The 11,366-nt window shown below is 42.5% G+C and overlaps 1 protein-coding gene across 1 annotated transcript in view; it reads left to right on the top strand.

Annotated features, from left to right (window-relative positions):
* Nucleotides 1-305: 305 nt before the first annotated feature.
* The window catches only part of hgfb (hepatocyte growth factor b), a 17,177-nt gene continuing 6,116 nt past the window's right edge, over nt 306-11,366 (top strand). Inside the window, exons 1-9 of the mRNA XM_010778916.1 lie at nt 306-411; nt 1,615-1,774; nt 2,024-2,136; nt 2,752-2,866; nt 4,562-4,710; nt 6,097-6,217; nt 7,314-7,432; nt 9,135-9,300; nt 9,388-9,521. Of these exons, the coding sequence (XP_010777218.1) occupies nt 363-411; nt 1,615-1,774; nt 2,024-2,136; nt 2,752-2,866; nt 4,562-4,710; nt 6,097-6,217; nt 7,314-7,432; nt 9,135-9,300; nt 9,388-9,521 (1,126 nt within the window). The 5' untranslated portion in view covers nt 306-362. The remainder of the gene's footprint in view (nt 412-1,614; nt 1,775-2,023; nt 2,137-2,751; nt 2,867-4,561; nt 4,711-6,096; nt 6,218-7,313; nt 7,433-9,134; nt 9,301-9,387; nt 9,522-11,366) is intronic.

Raw genomic sequence — 11,366 nt, 5'->3', positions numbered from 1 at the left:
TAGGAGGATCGATTGATGGCACATGTTAACTCACAATAGCCTCTGATACACAGTGACATAAATCTGATTTACTGATAAGGGTATCAACATTGACATATCACTGAAGTTTATTTATGTCACAATCAGGCCACTAAAGAACACTTCTTTGAAAAAGAAAGAGAGAAACAAAAGGCGAAAATATAAAGTCATACACACGCGCGGAGAGGGGGGAGGAAGGGAGGGAAGGAGGCGAGGAAGTACTTAGAGAGGAGACGCATCATCTGTGCAGTGGCAGAAGCAACATCTCCTAGTTGCAGTCCGACAGCACAGCAAGCAGCATATTCCATTTTTATTTTCTGAAACGGTTCTTCTGTGACGCGACGATGTGGATTTACAAGCTCATGTTCGGACTCTTCGTCATTACTTGTTCTGGTAAGTTTTGACTAACCGTTCTGCTCCGTAACGTCTGCCACTGGCTGGAGCTGGTGCCAGAACACGTTGCTTTACGCTCTGTGCGAAAGGACTGTCAAACTTGTGGGAGGCTTTAAAATTACTTTATCATGTTCGGCTGTGTACTACCATCGCTATCAGGCACTTGGTTAGTTTAAGTGACTCTTAGTCTTGAGAACATTTATTTAATTGGCCATTCCTGGAAGAATTATGAAAGTGATGTCTTCATTATTCCTGAGTAGCAGGGCTTTTTAAATCTCAACTCTTGCCGAGTGAACGTAATGCAACCATGCACTCGGTGCCACCGCGCACCGCATGGACGCGTTAATAATATGAATATTATATGAATGGATCACAAGATTAAACGTTCTACGTCAAGTGAGTAGAAACAACCCACTTTCTTACGACCCGTCTTTAAGTCATCCTGTAGTGCGATGTTGCAGCCCAGTGCTCATAGGCACTCAGGCAGAGAAACTGCTGAGACAGTGAACTCTGCTACCCTCAGATCACAAACACCCAATACTGAGCCTGAAACAGCAGCTCTGGGATTGTTTATGACACGTGATTCCAAGAACCGATGTGCACTTTTCCAACAGAAACCCCACTTTGTTTATGTTATGTTATTGTTGGTGTTATTCAAAGGTATTAGATCAAGTGAAGTGCATGTAGGCAGAACTTTAAGGTATGTAGGAGGAGGATAAAGTCGTTTTCTGACTAAATGTAAATGTCTTGCTAGTTCTCTGATTTGCAGAGTTGCAGGGATCTGCCAATAACTTGGGCAACACACAGATATACAAAATTGAGTGTTTATGTGTGTCTATGAGTCTGTTGATTTATAACAGTTATATCAGTCTAATTGACACATTGCATGCTCTTGCACAATGTTCTCAGTCTAAATGCAATAATTAGCAGATTATCCATGATGTCTCCCAGACCAAAGAGAAGTGTTTTCTATAATGCATGTCTATTCATCAATTATTAGTATTAGCACTTTCAATGTAAAACTCAATTCAGTGTTTATTTTCTCATATTATCTAATAGTCCTAATAAAAGTAAAACATCAATAAAGTATGGAGACTGTCTTGTTGTAATGATGAGTTCAGTATGTTATTGTCATCAGGCCATAGGGTTTATGATGGCGGACTAGTTGTACATGCTGCTGACATGTTATGTAACTGTGTTAAGAGGGCAGAAGAAACGCTCTCCAGGACTACGAGAAGACAGATGGTTTGCGACTGGTTGTCGAGTCTCCGGATTCCTCCCACCTGACCAAAAGCAAGAAAATAAGCATGGCAAAGTGTGCCAAAGCCTGTAGCCGTAACAAAAGATTACCTTTCAGCTGCAGGTATGTCTACACTCTCAGAACATATTTAATGTAGTCTCCAACACTGTGAATGAATGGCTTTCAGTGCAAAGAGAGTTAAGTGGTACTAATGTTCCTCAATTACATGTTCCACATGTAAAATCCATTTGTTGTCCTTCTTGTTAAGCAGTCAATCTAACTGCTCTGTAACAGCTGTGTTAACTGCCCTGACTTGATGTACTTCACTCTTTCTCTGTTCTCTGTCCCTCCTTTCCTTTCCTTATTCTCCAGAGCGTTCCTCTATGATCATAAAAACAGGAAATGCCAGTGGCTGCCGTTCGACAGGAACTCACCAGGAGTTCAGAGCCAACAGGACTTCAACTACCAACTGTATCAAAAGAAAGGTGAAATATATTGTTACATCTTTATTCTCAATCAGCTGAAACTAAAGTGCTGCCCCCACTGTTACAATCCCATCAGAAAGTAAATATTTCTGCCACTTGAAATTAGCAGCATTGCTTCAATGTACTCCATGTTGTGTTAATGAAACATTTTAAACCATGTGAATACCTATTTTGAGTGATTTCTTAAATTGCAATTCCTTAAGAGAGCATGTGAAGGAAGGGCAAGGAGTCAGGACCATTGTTGTGTTTATTGTGTCGCAACATATTATGGTTCATTTTCTGTCATTAAGTTTGTGTAAACGCTGGAAACCCCCATCTCACTTCTCTCTGACTGACCACAACAGTGAACATACAAGCTGTGTAGACTATTTGAATGGATCCAAGTGTTTTGCAGAAGATTAGGAAAACAGATTTGGCTTTTGGCATCGCTGTGTCCTTGTTAAGCTGAGCATTATAGCTGAACATCTTCTGTCTGTTTTCCTCATCATCCATACTGGCTCTGCGTACACAACACTGGGATCAGATTGTTGGCTCATCTCACTAACTCACTGTCTTTCTGTCATCTTGTCTTTCTGTCTCCATCTCGCCTCCTCTCTCTTTCTGACTCTCGTTCAGACTATGTGAGGGAGTGCATTGTGGGTACAGGTCAGAGCTACAGGGGACGGAGGTCGGTGACAGTGAGCGGGATCCTGTGCCAAGCCTGGGCCTCTCCTATTCCTCATGAACACAAGTAAGAATCTGACACACTTTTTACCACAATGTCAAACAAGTAGTGCTAAAGCTGCTTCTTACTGTTAGTATTGGTCAGTGATGCAATTAGCTAGTAGCCAGGGGCTAGACTGTATGTGTGTGTGTGTGTGTGTGTGTGTGTGTGTGTGTGTGTGTGTGTGTGTGTGTGTGTGTGTGTGTGTGTGTGTGTGTGTGTGTGTGTGTGTGTATGAGTATGATATATTAGGGGTTGATTAGGCTCCTGGGAGCAGTCATTCATCAGAACTGACCTCATTGTAACACTTTACAGAGTCACAGATCATTTCCTGCTGCAGCCCTACTGTTTATCTAGGTGTGTGTGTGTGTGTGTGTGTGTGTGTGTGTGTGTGTGTGTGTGTGTGTGTGTGTGTGTGTGTGTGTGTGTGTGTGTGTGTGTGTGTGTGTGTGTGTGTGTGTGTGTGTGTGTGTGTGTGTGTGTGTGTGTGTGTGTGTGAGAGAGAGAGGAGAGAGAGTGTGTGTGTGTGTGTGTGTGTGTGTGTGTGTGTGTGTGTGTGTGTGTGTGTGTGTGTGTGTGTGTGTGTGTGTGTGTGTGTGTTTGGATCCTATCTAATATGCAGCCTTTAGTTAAGCTTTGTGTACATCCCGCAGCCACATTTCAAGATAAAGCTCATTTTTAAATGCTCGGGCATTCTTTTTGATGCAGTGCGCCTCCCGAACGACCAGTAAAAGAATAACTACGTTTATCAATTGTCAGATATTAATATCCATCAGAGAACCTAAAAAATGAAACATACAACTCATCTTAGACCTTTATTATATTTGAACCAAATGCTACCTCCTTCCTTCTCCCCTTGTCACTTCTGGGAGGTATTAAATGACTTTGAAAGGCTTTGTAGTGAGATGTCGAATCAAAGAGGGCAGTGTACATTTGTACCTAAAGTGAACCTGCTGTATCAGTCTGCTATTAATGTCTCTGTAGATCGGGTAATTGAACCCAGCCGCTTTGTATGTTTTATCAGTCAGCTTACAGGCATGGGAAACTCTGACACACACACACGCACGCGCGCACACACACACACACACACACACACACACACACACACACACACACACACACACACACACACACAGAACAAATTGCATTTGTATCTGTGATAGCCTTCTACTCTTCTTTGATTGTCCAGCAAACTCCTTCTCATTTCTTTCCCTGTCATTCCTAGTTCCACTTCAGACAACTTCAGAATGTTATCTTTTTATCGTCATGGGAAGAAATACAGCTTGACTCAAAGACTGCACTATGTCCATCTTCTCAACTGGTGACCACAGCCATATGCTAGCCTGATGTAGAAGATATGAGTCATTTGTCAGTGTGTTTACATTACATTCAGAACCAGCCTCATTCAAAACTAACATTGCTTCTACATTATAATGTGTTTTCTGACATTGTTAACATCTTGTCATCAACAGTTTGACCTTTATGCATAGCAGTCAATTATTTGTACAGTTGGTAATGTTCACTGGTCATGTTTACAGCCAGGTTTCAGCCATCAGAGATAAACTGCAGTTGTCTCATAAATGAGGAGAGGATTCTGTCAAAGCTATGTACTGTAAAGAGAAACCGAAACTGTGACCTTGAGTTTCTTTGCTCTTCATGCCAGCTGACTATTTCCCTACGTACATGTGTCTGATTGTGTAACTACGGCTCTGCTCTTCACAGATTCATGTCTAAGAAATTCAGGAAGAAGGACCTCAGGGAAAACCTCTGTCGCAACCCAGACAACTCCACCGTTGGACCATGGTGCTTTACCACTGACCCCAGCCCACACCTCAGACACCAGGAGTGTGGCATACCACAGTGTTCACAGGGTAGGCCACACACACAAAGAAACACACACTCACGTACACAAAATATGTCTATATATATCTGAGCTGACACTTATCTTAAAATAATGCCCATTCCTTGTTGCAAATTGCCCTACCAATTGAGGCTTGATTGTCTGAAATGAGTTGCTGCAAATTAAGCAATCATGTAGTTCCTTAAACTAAGCAAAGCTGGCTCTACATCTGTGTGTGAACATGTGTGGTGGGGCACAGGTTTTCTGTATTTGCTGAGACCAGCTGTAGCCGTTTCCAAGTCTGTGGTTCAGTTTAAGCTGTCCACTCTCATTCCATCAGGTCCAGGATTGGTAAACAGTTTGAACCTTAAGAGGCTGATGCTGGAATGTTAGAGGATATTAATCCCCCTGTCGTCTCCTATAGATACATTGTTAGCTATTTCATCCATCCCTGTGGCACACTTAAAAGGTAACTACTTTTTTGAGTCATAGGTCTGTAGAGGTAAAACTTGTAATGAAGGAAAAGTGCTTTCCACCGCAGCCTCTATGTTAAATCACAGAATATTACTGTCAGGCACTGATATCATGCTGAAGAAAGGCCTGATAATGACCTTATCTCATTCCTTGGGATTTGTTCTGTCAGAAGGGTTTCCTCTGCATGTATGCCACTGGATCACCTTCATAAGGAACCAGACCGAGGCTCGATAAGAGTGCGGGAATTCTTCCTGCTTTCAAACTCACATATGGTGTCCTGCTGCTTTATCAGAAGTTGAACAGACCAAGATAATTACTTTTTATCTTGAAATATAGCCTTTGTTAATTCTGAAGAGAATGACATGAAATGTTTCTCCAGAAATTAGCTGGTCATAATAGGAAACATACACACAAAACATGGCGTGCACAAACAAACATACGCATGCAGTCAGTTGAAGTAAGTGTGCTCGGTCATGATAGCAGTGGACTCATAAACATCTGTTTCTAATCTGCATGCACTCTGTTGTTTACACTAGATGGTGAGTCCTAGTCACCGTGCAAAACGTGGTGCCTTCTAGACATCAAAGAGATAATGGGCATCATTAGTGTGACACATATTAAGTGCATCCAACGACAAGTGTAGATGTGTGAACTTAAGGTAGATTTATGAAATATTTAACTGTATTCCCTTTTCTGAGTTTATTGCTTTGTCCCACTGTGTTACAACCAAAAGTATCAGGATTTATTTATCTAAGGCTCTTTTTAAGTGAATCTTTAGTAGTTTGATTCTGTATTTCTCTAAGCTGTTGCTCTATGTCTTTGTGGATGTGTTTGTCTATGTATCTGCATGTGTGTGTGTGTGTGTGTGTGTGTGTGTGTGTGTGTGTGTGTGTGTGTGTGTGTGTGTGTGTGTGTGTGTGTGTGTGTGTGTGTGTGTGTGTAGTTGAATGTATGCACTGTAATGGGGAAGATTACAGAGGACCCATGGACCACACAGAGAGTGGAAAGGAATGCCAGCGCTGGGACCTGGATGATCCGCACAAACACCTGCACCACCCCAAGAGGTAACACACACACACACACACACACACACACACACACACACACACACACACACACACACACACACACACACGCTCTCTCACACACACACACACACACACACACACACACACACACACACACACACAGTATCACTCAGCATTACACTAAATCGTACATGCTCCATCAAGCTTAAGCCCACACACATGGATACACATAATTTAAATGCACAAAGCATGAGAATACTTTATGTAGTAATAATTTCACGCAATCATTTAAGAATAATAATGATTTACAGTCAGCCAGTGTGCCTTTCCATGAATGAATGCCAGCAGAATCCAGTGTGTAATTGTGTGTTTTTAGCAGCAATGATCTGGAAAAACTATTGACTCCCACTTTATTGGCCCAAATCAGTTGAAACTTTTAAAAGATTTGAAAACAGACTTGTGTCTAGCAGTAATAATAATGATACGGTATTATACATATCTTAGGGATCACCAGGTTTCCGGCTGTATTAGTATTCCTGACTGTCCTTGGTTGTCTAGGCGTGTCTGCTTTCTGTGTCAGGAGAGTGTTCCAGCTAGTCACATGGCAGGTGGTCTGGATAAGTGTGGACTCGTTAACACATCCTTAATCATCCCAGTGTTTGTGTAAACCAGGTCCCAGACTGCTCATAGCACTCACATAATGAGTGGGTCCCATAGCCTGATACAGCACGCCTGGAGGCTGTAGGCCTGAAGGGACGTGGGACTGTGGGATGAATTACTGTAGAACACCTGTACTGGTGCAACCTATTATCTTCAACTATCCCCTGAGCTCAGAACAGATTTACAGATGGAGTCCTCTCACCGTTCCAGCTATTAATGCTTCCGTTGCGTGCAACACTTTTGTGAATTGTCTCACCACTTCTATTCTGTTCTCCCAAGAATTGGAAGGAAAATGGAAATATGATTTCCCTTTCAGGCACCTCTGGGCTTTGAGAAACGTGACACATACTCAACTTCAAGTCAGAGATTTGTGGTCCAAGTAACAGTTTGATGGTTGTTTTGTTCAATGGGCTTCACTCTTATATCGCTATTGTCTATACATAATCATTTTTTCCTGCATGTTTTGCATTAGGTACCCTGACAAGGGCCTGGATGATAACTACTGTAGGAACCCAGACGGACGCCACAGACCCTGGTGCTTTACCACAGATCCAAACACACCCTGGGAGTACTGCAACATCAAAGTTTGTGGTAGGCATGCATTTGTGTTTGTTTGTGCGTGGTTAAGATGTCATGCATGTTAAGTACAAGTCTATGTATGTCTGTGCGTGGGTGTGTTTTTTACAGGCCCACGAAGTGTGACTGACGGCACCAGTATTTACAACTTCCTGTACCTTTCATTTGACCACTCCTCTCCCACTCACTTGCTGATACTAAGGAAAATACACACACACACACACACACACACACACACACACACACACACACACACACACACACACACACACACACACACACACACACACACACACACACACAGTTCCCCTCTTTAGTTTGGCTCTCTGTTATGTCTTCTCTAATAGCCAAAGTGTTTATTTTTCCCCTGCACCACTGGACTGCTGTTTATTGTTCTATGCCAGCTCTTATGTGCGTTGGTCTAACTGCTCTGCTCAGTTACTGCTTCACATTAACCTCCTGTTACACACACAGACACAACACCAGGGTCACACACACACTACAAGCAGATCGCTTTCATTATACCTTATACACTTAGGGAAAGCAGTGTGATTGATGCGTAAGAGCAAGGTGTATGTGTCATATCTGGCTTCTTAATCTGGGTGTCAATGCAATGTAGCACATCAGCAGATACCACATGCTCTTTGGTGACCTATGATCAGTGACGAGTGGCTGAGAAACCCTCAAGAACACAAAACAAAGAGAGCAAAGCATTGGTGTTATTGTTGGGCTCAGCTTCTTTCTCTTGGGTCTGGGACTAGTCTGCTTTTCTGCAAGAATCATCAGCAGTCCTGGCACAATGTTTACTAGATGGCACTCCTCCATGTGGACCCAGTGATTCACTATTCCCCCCTTCTTTTCCCTCTCTAAATAGTATGTCCCCCTCCTCGATCCCTCCACCTCTCTCTGTCTCTGTCTTTCTCTGATATGGGGGTTTGTTGGGAACAGACCAAGTTTACGACCCAGTTGGTCTTAATCAAAACAAGGCAGCGAGAGCAGAGAGGAGAGAGACAAAGTGTTCTTGTGTCAAGGCCGGCTATTTTGTTTACTGTCACAACTAGTACATATCTATTTTTAGGCACATTGTATGGACACAAAATTCCTTTTTTTAGAGTCTTGAATATGAGCCACTTTACAGATTTTTGTTTACAACCACGCACAACGTTCGGGCTAATGAACCCTTGCAACTCGTGCGTAATGACCAGCCCTTAAAAAAAGTAGGGCAGATAAGATTTCATGCCTTGTTCTTGCAATTTTTGGTCATTTCAGCCTCATTATATAGTGTGTTTTCTAAACTGGAAACATTTGATGTTCTGTGGAAAGCAGGTGGAAAAGAAATGTAGGCTGTTTAGATAACTACTACAACAACATGAAAATAACCAGATAAATGGTGAGAAACTTGAAAAAGAGTGTGTTTACATGGAATTTAACGACTGTTTTTGAATGTGTTTTGCAAAAGAGTGTCATGGCATGCACATGTTTGTTTTTTGGGGGATGTTGAAACACCTTGCATGTTTCACCAATAAACAACAAGGTTTAAAGTCTTAACTACTAAAATGATTACCCTATAAAACTTCTACAAGCTTTGGTTGTTTCTTAAGACCTTAATCAAACTATTTCCTTCAACTGGGTATCCACACAAGCTATGTGTTAGAAAATACGTATTACCTTGACCAAAATCACCCACCCCTCATTGTATTTATTTTTTTGCTCCCAGAAACAACTCCTACAAGTGATTTGGTGGAAACAACCGAGTGTTACCAGGGCAGAGGAGAGGTTTACAGGGGGACGGTAGACGTGTTGCCAACTGGACTCATCTGCCAACGCTGGGACTCTCAGTATCCCCATAACCACACATTCATACCTCAAGCCTACCCCTGCAAGTGAGTCAGACACCATCCACTCACTCACCCGCCTGCATTCACTCATATCCGAGCAGATTACAGCATGACTTTCTCTGTGTTTTCCAGGGACTTGGGAGAAAACTACTGCCGGAATCCAGACGGCCGAGAATTCCCATGGTGCTTCACTACGGACCCAAGAGTCCGCACCATGTTCTGCACCAACATCCCTCAGTGCGGCACCCGAAACAAGCCTAGCAGCGGTGAGAGACTCTACAGCTTTATTTGATGCCCAAAACAGCAAGGAGAAAGCTTATTTTACATCCCAACCAGAGAAAATGTCTATATCTTCATATATGGTGGATGAGTGCACAGGAGACCCAGCTACCACACATATTGGTTTGTAACCACGTATTCTCCGTCCCCCCGGAGCACTTTAGCCCTAAAGGACTGTGGGAAGGGCTGACCACCTCACCTCACATAACAAACTCTGACAGCAGCTCACGATCGTCAGGTCTCCCCGGACAGTGAAAGATGGAGTGGAAGGATTAGTGCTGGATGGGAGTTCTTCTGGGGTAGCAAGAGATATTCAAGTTAAAGATTTAGATCTATGGCTGAGTACACACATTTCAATTTCCCAAGAGATCTTAGGAACATTTCTTTGAAAAGAAATCGCCTTGCATTGGGACTATAAACCCCTTCTGAGGTTGGATTGTGGTCCACCCTTGAGGGTTGAATATGTTCTCATATAGGAATGAGTTTACAGTTAGAAAGAGCTTCAAACCCTTATTTATGACCTGGGTCTTAGGGCCTCATTGTGGGCAACTTCTTTGTATTCCCAGCTCAATATAATGTAGATCCAATAATAGCTTAGAATCTGAGGGATGTTTTTATTTTTCTGCATTAAATTACCTAGTTTTTTTCCTAAAAGTTTGTTGTTCAACAATGCTGTATGGCAAAAGGCGCTTTCACACCGGAGTACTTTTCCCCGTACTTTTCCCGTTTAGTTCCTGGGATTTTGCGTTCACACCAAAAAGAGAATTTAGTTCATGAGAACTTTTACCCCCTTTTTAGTCCCTGCTAGAGACCAGGTACTTTCCTGGGGAGAAAAAAGTTCACATTTCTGATCGGCTGGGCGAATTACAAACCACGCCCCGTAAAGCTCGGAAACGTTTTTTGGAAGCCGCCATTGTATTTGCTGGCATTAGCATTATTAGCATTAATATTAGCCCTGCGCACCAACGGAGAGAGAATAACTTATGGCAACACAAAAAAAAAACATTGGATCGGTGGAGTGATGAGGAGGTGTCGGCGTTCTGGCGATTTACTCGGAAGGCTTCAGTAGAAGCTACTGGGAAGCCTGTCCCCAACTCCGGGGACTTCCGGGCGGGCCACTTCGGGTGGCAGTATACGCTGTGAAATTGTTTGCGGTCTGTCAGTAAACCCAAAGCAGAAGAAGAAGAAGTGACGTCAGCGGCTTCGTTTGCGTAATCTTCCCTCAGGGAATTTATTCTGGTGTGAACGCGATCGGCTCTTAGTTCCATGGGGTACTAAGTGCTCGGAACTAAGTACGGCAAAGTACTTGGTGTGAAAGCGGCTAAATACTGCCTTAGAAAAAATCATAATATAAAATCAAGGTACAGATTGCCAAGGTGGTACATATAGCGTGCACTCTTTCACTCTTTTTTTGGCATGGTTCGATTAAACAATATTATAAAACATAACCAACATTTCTGGGTGGCAAAAGCTGGGCTTGTAGTCGTGAATGTAGTGCCGAAGACGACAGTATGAAAACATGTGTTGATTGGACTGGGTGACGCAAAAGATAGTATGGTTCGACACCGGGCGGTCGTTGTGAAGAAAATTAGAAATTTCCTCGGGATATTACCAAAAAACAATCCCAAAAGAGAGAAAAAAAAAAAAAATAACGCCATAGAAGTGTCAAAACACACGTACAGATAACCAGATGTTATCACAATATAAGAAGATTATCGAGATCAAGAGGTTATAATATATAGGAAAGGAGAAAGATGAGGAGTACAAGACTTTACGATATAACCTAAAAGAGGAACAATGATAGATCATATATTGTGCTCAGCAAGAAGTTA

This window comes from Notothenia coriiceps, unplaced genomic scaffold, assembly GCF_000735185.1.
Source record: "Notothenia coriiceps isolate Sejong01 unplaced genomic scaffold, NC01 NC01_scaffold00019652, whole genome shotgun sequence".
Taxonomy (NCBI): Eukaryota; Metazoa; Chordata; class Actinopteri; order Perciformes; family Nototheniidae; genus Notothenia; species Notothenia coriiceps.
This window is presented reverse-complemented; position numbering and strand designations above follow the sequence as displayed.